This window comes from Nematolebias whitei, chromosome 3 (genome assembly GCF_014905685.2).
Source record: "Nematolebias whitei isolate Nwh7 chromosome 3, NemWhi1, whole genome shotgun sequence".
Classification (NCBI taxonomy): Eukaryota; Metazoa; Chordata; class Actinopteri; order Cyprinodontiformes; family Rivulidae; genus Nematolebias; species Nematolebias whitei.
This window is the reverse complement of record NC_056500.1, coordinates 39,306,482-39,322,594: the sequence shown is the minus strand read 5'-3', so window position 1 is coordinate 39,322,594 and position 16,113 is coordinate 39,306,482. Positions and strand designations below refer to the sequence as shown.

The following is a 16,113-nucleotide window of genomic DNA, read 5'->3' as shown; positions in this document are numbered from 1 at the left end:
CCATAGCACACTGGAATACAAAGTCAAAGAACGCACTGGAACACTGAAGAACCCTCCCAAAAAAAGATCTACTACCTTTTGCTCGTCTAGTTCCAACTCATCTAAATCTAGTACCATGACCAGTTCTACTAACTCAGGAAGTTTTACCTCAGCTGCCGATGCTCAGAGGTCCTAGACCGCAGAACGCCTCAAAGTCCTCAACACTTGAACACAACCTCTTACAAAACACATATTTCCTGGAGACTTGGTGAAATTCAATTCATGCCTTTACATAATACTCAAATAATATTCAGGTATTTTAATCATGTGTCTATATTGTAATGGTCATATCTTAAAATGTATTTTTCTATTGTGGTACGTGGCTGAACTTAAAGCATTTAGCAGTTCTTTTTCTACAAGTCAACGATGCTCGATTTTATTTATTTATTTTTGTGTTGCTGCTAAACGTAACAGACTCTTTAGTTATTTATTATTTATGGGGGGTGGGGGGGGTGAACAGAATGTGGAATATATCAGTAAATCCCAAACAATAAAACTAAAAATAAATTCAAACTAGAGCAAAATAATTGAAGTGTTGTCTTTCTGCTGTGCCACACTTGCAGATGTATGTTGCAACCTGACGACTGGATTTAAGGACTTAATGTAAAATAAAAAAATTAAAAAAATAATTTACTTTATCATTTTAAGTTTTTATGTACGGTAATATTAAGTTGATTTTATAAAAACATCAAACTATTAATAGTTACTATTGAAAAACATCCACAATTAGCTGCTTGTGATAGTAAACTAATTATTAAATGAACCTTGTCAAAGAATTTGTTGGATGTAATAATAAGATCCCACTAATCTCCCTTTAGACCTCTGGGATTATTTTAAATTTGTTTTTGTGCTGTATTGTTTGGAAATCTCTCTTAATGAAGAAAGAGAGCGTTGTTGAGAGCTCTAAATTAAAGAATGACTCATTCTTGTTATAGCATTTGGATTATTAGGTTATGCAGGCTTTGAAACTCCAAGGTTGGGTGTTTGTCATTTGCAGCTTTTTTTTTTTTTTTTAATCTCTGGGTTTTACCAAGTGACTTATAGCCATTTTACGACATTAAATTGTTCTAAAACTGTTTAAACTGGAAAACTGTTCTGTACAAAATGCTGTGGAGGCTTCATCTTCAGAGTTTTTGTTGAAGAGATTAGTTTAAAGCCATGCTATGTCCATATTGTTTCTTTTGTTTTGTGCAAGCTACTCTATTGAGCGTAATTGAAATGCAAACGTGCAGCATGCATCAAAATGTGCACTGATGAGCTTGGGGAAATGTTTATTGTGTGTGTTCTGCTTGTGAAACAAGTTTTTTCTTGCATATTTACTAAATCTGCTACTGTAGCTGTATTACTGCTAACCTCAGACATGACTGCTGCTGAACTTTCCTGGACTGTTCCTTTGACAAACAGCTGCATAGCTTTTGTCAAACACTTCTCTCAACTAAAGATTCAAAGATGCAGCAAAGTGCATGATCCTAAAAGATAGAGTAGCACTTGTTGCATGTATAGGGTTTGGGGTATTGTATGGGGTGTCAGACACTGAAGGCTACAGTAGTTAAAGATTTCTGTGATGAGTTGTGATCATGATGCTATTTAGGCTTAGCGGCTGCTTTTTCTGTGCTTTTGCAAATGCTAGATGTTGCATCTATGCTCATGTCTGCCTCTCAGATGGGCCTGTTTTCATTAATAGTGCTATTACCAAAGCAGCATTTCAGGGTTAGCCAAGCAAAGCTGCTCCACTTTATTATGCTGCTATGCCAGCCCGTCTATTTCTTGCATTCTTACACTCTAACCTCATCGTCACATATACCTCTGAGCTTTATTTGTCTGATCTCACATCAAGTTCTCTTTCTTGGAGAACTCGGCCTGCTTGTAACACTTAATAGCTGTTTGTTTCTCTAGGAACAACACCCAAGTGTAAATTTATAGCCATCAACAACTGTTTAGTTCTTATACTAATCAATGTAAAATAAGCCATTTTTGAAGAATTTTGAATTTACAATAAATGTGCTGCTTTTTTGCTAAGTATGATCCCCAGTTGAATATTTGATCATGTGAGGATAATTTTTAGGCTGTTGTAATTTCACGTTTTTTTTTTTTTTTGTTTTGTTTTTTTTGTCACATTGGTGACATTTAATCTTTGAAACTGTGGGACCTCTACAAATACACCTGAATGTCTGTTTATACAAGTGCATGGTTCCTGTGTCTCAGGAAACTTTTTTTTAAACCAGGAAACATCTTAGTGCATTAATCTTTCTACTCTGAGGGATATGTGCCCTTTTCACACATGAGACTCATAACAATGGCTCTGAATCTGTGAAAGCAACAATATTTGTGCATTCATTACTTTACTGTGAAGGTTTCTTGTTTTATTGACTTAAGAATGGGGAAGCTAAAAATATGCTGCACATATATTTATTATTGGTAAAAATCAAAGAGTATATGAAGTCAGTTTTCTCACAACTTGTCTCATCTATATGAGCAGTAACATTTATTATCTTACCTGCTTTGGGTAGCTTTTTGAACAACCACAGTTTAGAGAAATAGTCCGATTTTTGACCTGATAGTCGAGCTAACAGCTAGTCTAAGCAAGGCTAAGATTAAAGTGGATTGCTGCCATTTTTTAAAAAGTCCAGTCTAAAAATATTGTAGTGGATCATGTGAATATTATTTTGGGACTCTTTACAATATCAGTTTTTGAGTTTCCTGCCTATTCATTGAGAAATATTGACATTCCTGATGTAAGTGCTAAAGCTAACTGCTGCTGCCAACATTTGTGCTTGTAAATAACATCATATTTTGTCAAACTTGGCTTATTTGTTAGTTGGGGTCCCACATCACATTATCTCAAATCTTAGGTCAATCAGACCAGTGGTTCCAGAGATATGGCCCTGCAAATTTGGGGATTTTTGGCAATGGGCATGGCCGTCTATCTTCAACCCCAATTATCTCAGGAACTACTAAGTCAGTTTTTACAAACTTGGTGTCATTAGAAAGGAAATTTGATAAGGTTTGTAAATCTTTATCAAATCACATTTGTGAAAGTTGACCCAGTAGTTCCTGATATAATTGGAGATACTGTATGTGTCCAGGCCCATTTTTACCAAAGATCTGAAAAGTTTGGAGGCCGTATCACTGGAACCGCTGGTCCAGTTGACCTTAGATTTGAGATACTGTGCTGTGGGATCACAATAGTTGATCAGGGATGACGTCACAAGAATTGTGGGGAATCTCCTAAGTCTCGGATGTCGAGCAAACAATGCAGCAGACTGCGTACATAATGGCTACCTCCAATGCTTTTGTCCATGTAAACTTAAATGAAGACGACGTCCCTGAGGCCAAAATCAACTTGGAATATTTTGAAGGATTCAACAGTCACAGCTTAAGCGTTGGCTACAATGCAAGGGACTAGCAGTGTCTGTCAACCGGGCCGAATTGATAAAAGAGACATGTTTGGTATTCCCGGTGTTTCCGTGCTGATTCTTTTGATGCTTTTGCCTCAGTGAAAAAAATCACGGATGATAGAAGATTTCATGTAAGATGCATGCCGTTGATTCACCATGTGTTGCACAGGTTTTGGGTGGCAGGATGAAGAATTTATTTTGTCATCTGCTTTTATTTTACTTTGTTGGCCATTAGCTTTTAGCGATTGGGTCTTTTGTTTTATTTTTCTAAAGTTCTAAGCTGGAGCTGAATTCAACGCCTTAATTAGCGCCAGCAGGTTAAAACAGACGTTCGGTGCTCCTGTTAGTTTCTGACATGGAAAGTTATTGCTATACCTGTTCAGGTACTGCAGACGCTAGTTTGGGATCAGGGTGCTCCTCTCAGTCCGTTCCCTCCAACAAAGGGTTTTGAACATATGTAAGTATCCTCGTTTACATTTGTTCTATTGAAGCCAACTCGGCCACAGAGTCGAATCCAACAATCACATTTCTCTCCCGGACTAATCGGCTTTGCAAATGGCAAGAACCCAGTACCTTGCATATGGGGCTTGTCCGCATATTGGCTGTCACCATTACAAGTCCCGTAGCAACAAAGCTCCTTTGATACCATTTTCTGCTGGTTTTTTATCGGTGCAAACCACTACTACAGCACTGTACAGTGTTGTACTCAGAAGTTCTGTTTGCCAGACATCTGAGTACTTGCTGGCATCACAGCCTGACCAGCACTGTTGATAAATATGCCAAGTTTTATTGAAATCTGAGATGGTAGAGTTAAACCCATTAGGTGATTTGGCACTTCTGACCCTAAAGTCTTAGTGAATGTAAGCAGTTAATATTGTTAATAAATGGCAGGAAGTTCAAACTAGCTGAAACGTAAATTTTCTTGCTTATTTGGCCCGTGCTTATCTACAGTGTTCATTTCTGCAGCGGCGTATTGGAGAAGAGTTTTAACGAGTTTTTTAAAATTATTATTCACAGTGTGACCCATCAATTTGCTTCAAAAAGCTGATCAGAAACCAAATTAATTATCACACCACTGCTGTTTGTCAGTCTGTTAAGAGCACTGCAACATTTGTCAATTGAGCTGCATTGAAAGTGATACAAATGTATTACAAGGACTGACGGAGTCATGTTTTGGTTTTGAACTATTATAGAAAAAATGTCTTTCATACGACACCAACACTGTTGCCGTCAGAGTCATGAAAAGCAGAGCGCCATGTGTCACCAGGGCTGAAGGCTTGTGTAAATGTGCTCTAAGCACAGTTTTATTTATTAAGCTTGGTCACGTATGTTCTGGAAACATGTCTAGGCTTTGAGATGTTAGTTGCTTTTGTGTGTTTGTTTAGTTTTGTCCATAAGGGGTTGAACTGCTGGCATATCAGTTAAGCAGCTTAATATAAATCTTATATTTATGCATAAATCAGTTATTGCACTATAAGATTTTTTTTTTATGTGGAACCCTGTTTTGTCTTGTTGATGCATACTTATTTATTGATTGTGAAACGAAACGGGCATTTTTGTTTGTGGTGATTTTTTATTTTTATTTGTATTGATGCACTTTGATTTGGTGTGTGTTGCTTTCATTGCATGAACGCTTTTGAATTGCATATGTAATTTATGTCCACGAATTACACTCCTGACTGTTGTGTTTAAGTGCTTTGTTTCTATGAAATTATTTAAGTGATTCTAGGAAAAAACAACCGTGATCTTTGTAACAAAATCAAACAATAACGCTACAGAATGTAATGTTACGTTCAACGAGGTCTTGATACATTTCAGTGTAATTCACTTTGGTTATATTTTAATGGTGATTGTTTATTTCTATTGCCTGTTGGCTGTTGAATATCAGGGGGTGTTTTTGATCTGTTTGTTGGCAAAAGTGCTGTTGAACATACAAACACCGTCACACATACAATGTGACGGTGCCTTTGTGCGTTTCTACAATCGTTCCTCCTGCTTTCAGCAGATTGTCATCATTTGCCTTCAGCAGCTTCTCAATAAAACTGTTCTGATTTCTTCGCTTCCTTGTTTTGTTTTCTGACTTTGATGAGAATCATATTTGTTTTGGAGTCTGGCACAATATCACTATTTGACAAACATGCTGTTTTTTATTTATTAATTTCCATTTCTATTGTTTCCCCCCCAAAAAAAAAAATTTTTATTCCAGTGTGTGTCATGGTACAAGTTATAAATGAGACAGAGATACTCAGTTTGTTGATTTAAATTTTACTTATTTATTTTTTAATGAAAGATTAAACTTTAAAGCTGAAATTCCAAAGAGATTATACTGCAAATTACATCTCCCTTAAAATAATGACGGCTTTTCTATCAGTCAGACTATACCAGTAGTTTTTATGTTCTATAAATTTTGTTTTATTTATTTATTTCAAAAGTCATATTTTTTGTTGCAGTCAGACTGATTTCTGAGTGTTTGCGATCATCGAGCTGTCTCGCTGCCTTTTCAAAATCACAACCTCTTCCTGTGCGTTTGTAAACTATTCTAGGCTGTGCGTTATTTCGTTGCCAAGCTCTGCTCACATGCATACGTTGCAGCTCTCCCCACATTTATAGTTTAATCTACTGGAGTACTCTGAAGGTAATGAAGTCTGGCAGATCTGGATCTATTTGTTTTTTTTATATATCTAATTATTGCTTGACATCTGTGTGGTTTTTAGAGCAGGATATTCGAGTCTGTAGTCTAAATTTGTTTTCCTGTTATAGCAGAGCTCCCATGCAGGTGTCATAATACTGCTCTACTGATTTAGGATTTTGCAGAAACTTGATTGAGAAGTGTTTGAGACGCCCATAATAGCTCAAAGACTATTGTTACTTAAATATTTTAAACATGTTAAAGTTTCAGGCGACATGACTGCAAGCTTCTGCAGCTCCAGCCATCCATTATCTTTAGCTTCTTTTTCTATTCCGGGTTGTGGGGGAGCTGGTGCCTGTCTCCAGAGGTCAATGGACCAGAGGCAGGGGACACCCTAGACCTGGACAAGTCCCCTCTGCAACTCGAGAGGAAATTAAGAACCTCTTAAAACATTTCAAGACATTTTGAAGACTCCCAGCATATTATAAATAAAACAGACTGATCTTAACAGCTGGGAAACTTTATTGTCCCGGCCAGGGATGTATACTTGCAAAAATAAAATAAAAATAGACTTGCTGGATTTACACACAAATTGAGGAGTGACTTGTTGTGATGTCACTTCTAGTCTTCAAGATTAGAACTGATTTCAGGTTTTGCCCCTTTTAGAGTTCACTGATCCAGAGGAAAAACATTTGATTTATCTTTACACAAATAGATAAAAGTTTTGTTTTTATGGAACGATAACTTCTGCCAGAACACAAAAACGGGCCATGTGACATTTTTCATACATGCACATGTTTTTCTCTGTAACCAGTAAATATTTAATATATGAATTCATACTCCAGCATTCTAAAAAGCCTTCCTCAAAGGGACAGACTGCGGTAATCATTTTGAAGTGATGTTCTGTCAGAGTTGAATCATTAGCACTTTATCAGCCATGACATCGGTCTTGAGGACGAAGTATGGAGAAAAGAGGCAGAAGTCTTCATCCAGGTTAGGCTGACGGCTAGCCAAACATGAGCCAGTTTTTCTTTTACTGTTTGTCAGACTTATTGTCCGCCTGTCACGGAGTTATAAGGGGTGATTGGAAATGCTGTCCATCCGTACACCGTGTGAACATGATAACTTGAAATATATGCAACATACCAACTTCCATTGTGGTGTGGAGCTGCATCTAGGCATAGGAAAGATCACTATTGAAATTTGGGTTGACACAGCAAAATCAAAGATATGTGTAAACCAACCACCCCTATCATTTGAGGAAACAATGCTTTTTAGCTTTTAAATTACTTATTGGGGTGGCCGAAGATTAATCTATGGGAGCCAAGGCTCCCATAGATTAACACCATTGTCCCATGGTGGCATGGCATGCTCCACACCATTGACCACCCACAGGCTTTGCCATTGTGTAAGATCATGGATAAAACCACTTGCCAGGATCTGTCGCTATGCGCTGCCTGGGGAAAAAACTTTAAAAAATCTATTCTTCTACACGGTGTAACTCGTACCAACAAGAATTTCTTGCACCAAAAATGACAAAAAAAGATTTACTGCATTCTCTGTAATTCCAGTCCAGAAAAAAAACCACTCATCTCGAAAACTAGAAACATTAACTATTCAAATCCCTCAGCAATGGGAGACAGTTTGTAAAACAAGCCTTTATCAAACACAACATACTGATGTGAAAGGACTCTAGAGTAGCTAATATTAAACCTCTACACTTTAGCAGGACACCGTTTAGTTAGACACTGCTTTTTGTTTCAGACAAACCCAGTTCATGTTACTACTTGAATTGAGTGCTGAGCATAAACCATGTTAATGCTGATGGTGCTGAGGCTGCAAATGATTCTGTCCTGCTGGTTGGCACGTCTAGTGAGTCTAAAAGTTTACTCAACTTCCAGTGAACTGGTACATTTGCAGAATCAGCACCATTGACATAAACTTGATATATCTATGCTGAGCCATGCATTGACCTACTAACACAGTAAATCTCTCACTCACATAACACACAATAAATCTTGTTTTTCCTTTGCTGCCAGGAGAAAGCTGGTAGAAGCTACATTCTTGCCTGGACTGGACTATTGTTTGTGACTTGCTGTACTTGCATGCCTCTGCCCAGTGACTACATTGATTAGACACAGTATATCATAGTGCTGTGATGTTTGTTAGATGCGACAAAGCCCTTACTCATCACTGTACCCTGTATGCCAGAGCTCAGTTTCCTTCCCAACCTTGCATAGACTCGCACATGGGTATCTTTATTTACAAAACCATTCTTGGGTTGTTTCCCTCCTATCTTTGTGGATCCATTTAATTTCAAACTAGTCAACTTCAACTGCGTTCAAATGATACCACTTTTTGTGATAGTTCCCAAGGTTTGTACAGAACTTTGTAAAAAGACATGTATGTTTTCTGTTGCTGCAGCATGGAATCACCTGCAAATTAAAAGCTTCAAGAGTTGATCCCAATCTGCTTTTAAAAAGAAGGTGAAGGGTTTGGAAAATGACTTGATTAGAGTTTGCAACTGCTTCCCATTAATGCCTAATGTTCTGCTCCTGCATGTTTCTGTTACATGCAAGAAACATGTAGCTAATGACATTTATTATTGTTGGTTTATACTGATGTGTTTTGAGTTGTTATATGTATGTTGATGTATTTTTTTGTAATTGTTTTTATTAGAGCCCATCCGATATGGAAATTTTAGCTATCGCCGGTATCGGGATGAGAAGGAGACTGCCAATAATAAACATAATGGCATAAAATTTTTGAGCTTTGTCCACTCCCAAGAATCTAAGTGAACGGTGAGTGGAACAGGGCTTGTTTATTTAGCACAGCTGTTAGCAACCATGAAGCTAAGCTAATCAGATCCACGCTTTAGTCCCACAGTAGGTTTACAAGTGGTGCACTGGTCATAAAAGTAATAAAAACTGTTTACCCAACTTGCATTCACATTTTCTTTCCTCCACTATTCCCCATAAAGTTGTTAAGTGTGTTACAACAATATAAATTAAACAAAGAATCGCCCTTCCCTGAAGGCTTAGTTAGTATTGACAGCAGCAGCGTTTTTTTTTTTTTTCAGAAAAATAAAGATTTCAGACAAACAATGCATTTCAATGAGGACAACAAAGATAATGTTACTAACAGTGGATGTTCTCACAAACTGGAAGCTCAATCCAACAGGGTTGTTTACTATAACTACTGACAACGAGGCGAGTTGTGAAGGTGATGCAACTGAACACTAACGTTAGCTTGCTAGCTTGAGAGGCACGTAGCTAAAGAGAAACAGGGTGGAGGATTGAAGATCATTTATTATTGTTTATTTTACAGATCAATTAAAATAGACTTGCCATGCTCAGTTCAGCAAATTTTGCTACACAGTATTGCTTGCTGCTTCGTCTGTGCTGAATGTGAAACTTAAGTGAACGGCATTGACTTGAATGTAGTCTTCATGTGCCCTCTGCTGGATACATTGTACAGTTACAGCTGTTTCCCAGCATTTTAGGGGTGAAAATCAGAAGTGTTTTTATATCGGCGCATAATGAGACAATTATGACCATTACGATATGTTTCCAAACGCCTATATCGGCCTAAAATATTCTCCCTACCAATCGATTGGGCTCTAGTTTTTATAGGTTGTTTATTCTCTGGAACTGGTACTGGTGCCTTTGCCAAGGCTCCCTTGAAAAAGAGATCTAGTAATCTCAGTGGGACTCACCTGATTAAATGTTATTTAAAAAAAAAATTGCCCTACTAACACAAATGTTTTGTTTGTGAAAAACTAAAGAAATGTTTTGTTAAAGTGACACCTTAAGGTGTTTAACATTGACTAATGTAGTGTCCTTATACAAGTATATAATTTTTGAGATAGTAGTTTTATAAGCCTGAAAAATTATATTTGTCTAGCCATTAACCTAGCTTGGATGAAGACTTTTGCCTCTTTCTCTGTACTCCATGTTCTGTCTCAGCTGCTAAGGTTCATAACTATCTGACAGACTGTCGTTTCAATAATGAACTGTCCCTTTAAATGGAGGAAGAAAGTCAGGGATGACGTCTCACTGGTCCTCTCCAAAGGTCCTGTATTCTGTTGGAGGGACTCCAGATTAGGTTACACTTTAGCTCCCATTTCGCCCTCTTAACAGAAATGTGACACCCAGTTATTTCCTTGGGCCTCATATGTACACATTAATATAAGCCATGGCCCAGTGAAGGTGACACAGCTCTGGAATTTATTGACTTGCGTTGTTATTTTCAGATTAGTGATTTAACTTGCATTTCATAATGCAGCATTTTTTTTATTCCAAGTTCTTGTCTGTCGAAGAACGTTTAAATGTTTTGTTTGTTTGTTTGTATTGGCCATGTCCCTGTTTGGATTTCTCTGGATGATTTGCAAATTGAAGGAGTATTTTGAGTGGTGTCCATTGTAAACTGTTTAAATATCAAAGGAAATGACAGTATTAAACTGTATTTATTTATTGTTTGTTTGTTACTGCTTGTTTTTTAATTTGATGCTAGGGAGACATTTAAAGATAGCTGGAGCTAAAAAATATAGCTTGTACGCAAATTCAATATGCAGTAGTATTAAAAAGAAATACTGATAAATACATTTATTTGAGTTCAGATTTGATTATGTTTTGAAATGTTTCAATATTTTTGAATCATGGGTTATTAATGAAAATAAGATTGAGTCAGCTAATTTTGTAGCCTGATTTATAAAAGGGTCATTTCAGAACTTGGTCATTGAAGATGAAGCAGTATTAAGTTTTACTTTTTGTTTGTTTGTTTTTTATTATCAAAGACTAGTTTTTACCAGACAGTTTAAAGTTATATGGTCAGAACAGTGTAAATATGTATTGGTTTTAAACTAGGCTCATTTTTGAGTAAAGTCTCCTAAATCCATATTTTGTGTTTATATCTTCAGTTGCAGTTTGCCATCAGTTCCAGAAGAACGAGGGGAAGTGGGACAACAAGGGACACGGAGTTCTGCGTTGGACGCTGTTCTGCGTTCTCTTTGTCCAGCTCACAGATCTTTACTCTACCAGATCTTTAAGCTTGTTCACCAGGAACACCTGGTCCTTAATCATAGACGTGCTGGTCCGACTGAGTCTCACTGCTGTCATTGTGGTACGGGCCCACAAGAAGCCAAACCCCAACCAGTCCTTTTTATTGAATGTAAAGCTCAAAGTTGCAGTGTGTGCTGCTCTTCGACTGATTGTGACCATCAGAGCCTTTGTAGTGTTAGGACCCATACAGGGGGCTCCAGGTCTAGTTGTAGCATCTATCTCCAGCCTTTTAAAGACCGTAACCATGAAGGTCAGCAAGGCTCAAGCTGTGGCTGCACACACAGTTGCAGGATGGAAACTTATTCAGCCCTGTGCTCCAAGAGACTGCACTGCAGTTTCTGTCAGATCTCAGCAGCAGGCCACATGGACAACACGATGAGTTCATTTGCATCCTCTCCTCCTTTATCCAGTTCTTCACTGTGTACTTCCTCCTCAAAGTTATGCTCATCTGTACGTCATAAGCAACAGAACTCCCACTGTTGTTCTGTTTGTCAACACCATGTCTGTCTGACACATGTCAGGAATACAATAGAGAGAGATTTTAAGGATTGTTCTGCCCCAAACAGGGATCAGAGCCCTTCTCCTCCCCCTCTTTCCCCAATCCCCTCTGATCATAAGAAAACTAACGAAAAGCCACCTTCTCTCTTTCACCTCAGACAGGCAGAGGAAGCTGATCTAATAGTTAAAAATAGACCTGCAAATGTAAGCTGCATGGCTGCAGGTTTGGATGCAGCTGCAAAGACCGAGTTGCAGTGTAGGACTACAGGAAGTAGTCGGGCAGAACAGAACTCGAGCAGGACTTTACTCCGAGATGTCATGAATCGCTTCAGTCAAAAACTGGAGACCATCACACCTCTGGACAAGGATCCCACTCTAGTTTCCTCAACCAGTCAAAGCTTACAGTTTCATGGTGATGCTCATCTAACTGAAATCATCACCACTGTGCTTCATACAGGCAATGCTAGTGACTACAACCTGAACGAGCTGTTTAACCGCCACAATAACGGAGAGCCCAAGTCACCTAATACTCGTTCTCGTCGTCGGCAGGAAATTCAGAAGGCTCTAGCAACACCTTCTGATGGTGCTTCACCCAGAAGACATGCCTTAGAAATCAAACGAAAGCTAGCCATGCTAGATCCATCCTGCAACAGAAGAAAGGTGACCCTAGCAAAGAAAGCAAGATTGAGAAATGGAAATGTTGCCATAACTACATCAGGCTCTTTGTCAGACCCAAATTTAATAAAAGATATGTCTAAAACAAAAACAGAGGAAGTAAAAGGGGAGGACAAAGATGGGAAAATATTCCAGGGGCAAAAGAAGCCTGCTGTCTCTAATACTCAGCACCTCTCTGAGCAGCAGAACATGAATGAAAAGACAGACCCAAAAGATGATTCTATGAAAACAGAGATGGTACCAGTGACAGTCAGGTGTGCCAAAAGGACTCCTAGTCCTTGCAAAGAGAATTGTAAGCGTAGAAATGTGTCAAGTAACAAGAGTCATGAAGAAACCCCTTTAGTTCAAAGCTTTATCACAAGGAATACACCAGAAAAAGCTACCCATAGTCCTGTTGGAGAAGGACAAAACTGTCAGTCTGACCAGTCTGGAGCAGTAAGGAAATCTGCAAGAACTATTATCCCTCCACAAAGATTTAACTCATATGTCACATGGCATGCTCCATTATTTCATGTCTCATTAAAAGATGCAGATGCTAGCAACATTCAGCTGAAGTCAAGAAACGAAGCCCCTCTGTCTTCAGTTGAGGAAACAGGGAAGTTAGTGTTGGAATCAGGACAAAAAGAATCACCTGAGCCATCGCGCACAGGGTCAGAAGATCTGCACCATGTTGTGGTTGAAACTTCGGCTATGAATAAAAAGAGTCCTGAAAAGCACAGTCCAGAAAAGGAAACTGATGGTAGAAGGCTACGGTCATCAACAAGAAAACTACAGGCTTCACAAATGTACCAAAGCTCATTAAATGACAGCAATATCAAGGCTGCCTGTGTTGCCATCCCTCCTGGCCTCCAGGTCCACTTCGTTAGTCCAATTAAGCTCATGTTTGTGTCACCAGTGAAGGACAAAGATGGAGTTAAATACAGTCTCAAATCGGCAGGTAATGGTTTTGGTGTACGAACAGAAGATCATTTTGACCCCTGTGAAGAGTCTTCATGGTCAGGAACACCTCAGAGGCACAAAAGGCAGAACAAAGAGAGTGCAGCATCACCAGTAAAATCAGTTCTCACACCAGTCAAATCTGTTACCCCATGTACATCACCTGCTTCTTCACCAGCAAAGTCTGCATCCTCACCCAGGTCTGCATCTTCACCGAAGTCTGCACCTTCAACGAAGTCTGCATCTTCACCGAAGTCTGCATCTTCACCGAAGTCTGTATCCTCCCCAAAGTCTAAATCTTCACCGAAGTCTGCACCTTCACCGAAGTCTGCATCTTCACCGAAGTCTGTATCCTCCTCAAAGTCTAAATCTTCACCGAAGTCTGCACCTTCACCGAAGTCTGCATCCTCCCCAAAGTTTGCACCGTCACCGATGTCTGCATCTTCACCGAAGTCTTCATCGAAGTTGGCATCTTCACCTAAATCAATCTCCTCATCACCTAAAAATAGTTCAAGATCAGGTGACAGTACTCCACCTAAGCGTTTATCTGAACCAGTGGGTGAGCGATTACTGGGTGACTTGCCGTCGCTCTGTGAAATCACTCCTCCAAAAAGGCGCCCGGGCCGACCAAAGAAGCTGGGACCTCAGCCGGAGCAAAGAGTGAAGAGACCCATTGGTCGTCCACCTAAACAGAAAACTGCAGGAGCTGTATTAGAGGCAAAACCACTAAATGAAAAAGGGCGTCTTCCATCTGATGAACATAATGTTGTCAAGAACCTCAAAGTAACAGTCTTATATGGCCGTTCAAGGAGAAACAAGCGAATGGTGTCTGAGAGTTTCGACCAGCTGCAGACAAACCAAGATGTAAAAGCCAGGAGGGATTTGGCCACTTTATTACATTGTTCCAACAATAGTTTAGGTACCATCAAAACAGCCTCAGCAGAGTTGAATCTTGTTAGCCTTGGTAAAGAACATGCCCCTCAATCTAACAGTAACATCAAATGTCAAAAGCAGGCTGAATCTGCACCCTCAAGAAAACCAGGGAGGCCTGCAAAAGTTAAAATCTCTGGGATCTCAGTCACCGTTACTACAGTTTCCCCTCGACAACGCAAAATTCAGATAAACAAAGATATTCTAAAGTCACCTGAAACACAGCTTCCTAAGAAAGCCCTCCTGCCAGAATTCAAATCTGCAACAGAGCCTCGCAAAATTAGCTGTGAGTTATCACGTAAAAATAATGGAACTGAAGTTACAGGAACTCAAAATGAAAATAAAGCTGAACTGCCAAGTCCATCTGTAGCAGTGCGACACTCGATGAGGGAGAGAAAACCCTCGATACACTTCCTGCACGCCGTTGCTACCGCCACTTCCAGATCATACAGCTGCAGCAGCGCTCTGCTGCGCCGCTCTAAAAAGCTTCTGTTGACTAAAGCGAGCATTGAAAGGAAACAAGAGGAGCAGAAGAGTGGTGCAGAGACTTCAAGGGAAAGACGACAGCCCTGTGGAAAAGAGAGACGAAGCATTGTTCGAGACCTGAGCAAAGTGGCACGGGTATCATTGGATTCAATCTTTAGCCCAAAGGAGACGCTACGCTGGTGGGCACCATCAGTTGAGGAGAAGATGATGAGCCAGGAGTTCGCCGAGAGAATACGGGTTATCTCTGACACCTGGGTCTCAGATGCTGCCAATAACAGAGACAAGGGAAGAGCCTTAAACTCTAAACTTGACACTGAAGGGAACAACTCATCTTCCAGGACGTCGAAGAAATCCTCAGTGATTCGAACGCTGTTCGACTGCTCACCCAACAAACCGAGGTCTTGCAGCATGAGGCAGATCTGCTCCTGGTTTATGGAGACCACAGAAACACAGTCTCTGGCGATTGTCAAGAAGGCAAGCTCCCGAAATCCTTATGAACTTATGCACTTCCCCCGTTCTGCCAGTAAAACAAGTGTTTGCCAGAGTCCTCAAGCAGAGAGACTTCGCAAGCACATCAAGAAGTTTGCTAAGACTGTTCCAAAGAGTCCTCTGCAGCATCAGCGGGCTCTGCAGCGACTGAGCAAGAAGCCAAGGGTTTGTAAGGTTAGACGACAACTTTTTGTTCCGAGTTTTGGGTTGCTCAAACATAAACGAAGAGTCTTGTGGAGGAGATGCACTTTGTCGAGTAGATTTTGGACCAGTCTGGGTAGAGCAAGAACATGTTTTCAAACCCAGAAAGAAAGGGAGAGGTGGCAAAGGAAGCAGAGAAACAAGAAAAAACAAAAAGTAGAAACAAGTATCTCAGATAAGCTCATAGCAACGGGACTACATCGTAAAGCATTACACAGATCAGCAAAAGCTCTGTTCTTGGACCGTGTAGAGAACAGTTCTCCCTCCTCTTCTGGCAGCCAAACTCAGGAGCATGTGGATGCACAGAAGGAGCAGAAGCTCTCCTCCAAAGCCTGGAGTCCTGAGACTCTGAAGGAATGTCGCGTGTTTCTCAGGAAGATTAACTCTCCAGGCAACGAGTCAGCCGAGGAGTGGGACTCCTGCACTGTGACACTGGATGATGGACTGCCTTCTGCATACGTGTTTGTAGGAAAGGAGAAAGAACTAGAAGTTGTTAAAGCTGTGACAAGTGAACAAAAAAGGAGCATGAATACGAGGGCTGCCTCAAGAGAGTCTGGACCTAAATCAGCCCAGGAGCAGGATGTAGTTGTAGCAGGGAGGCAGAGGAGGAAACACAAACATCCTGGGGTTGAGTTGCCACAACCACCACCAGCAAAACTGTTGAGACAATCGAGAATGAGGGGCCTGACGGGGCCGAGGTGGTGCGACTTTGTGTTTGGTAAGTACGCTCTCTTATGTTTGAACACATTGGCTTTGGATAAAGATCCAAAAG

General features: G+C 39.9%; 1 protein-coding gene across 1 annotated transcript; it reads left to right on the top strand.

Annotated features, from left to right (window-relative positions):
- The first annotated feature begins 11,321 nt into the window (after positions 1 to 11,321).
- Positions 11,322 to 15,724, top strand: LOC119407511 (nucleolar protein dao-5-like). The gene is made up of 3 exons (XM_037674334.1): positions 11,322 to 13,699; positions 14,810 to 15,305; positions 15,716 to 15,724. Exons 1-3 carry the CDS (start codon positions 11,418 to 11,420, stop codon positions 15,722 to 15,724), a joined length of 2,787 nt encoding a protein of 928 aa, XP_037530262.1. The 5' UTR covers positions 11,322 to 11,417.
- Positions 15,725 to 16,113: the final 389 nt, after the last annotated feature.

Excerpts from the sequence above, each read along its gene's own strand:
- LOC119407511 (XM_037674334.1), top strand. The coding sequence starts at position 11,418 with ATGGAAACTTATTCAGCCCTGTGCTCCAAGAGACTGCACTGCAGTTTC. Across the intron at positions 13,700-14,809 it reads TCACCGAAGTCTTCATCGAA|CCCAAAGGAGACGCTACGCT; the intron begins GTTGGCATCTTC and ends TTCAATCTTTAG.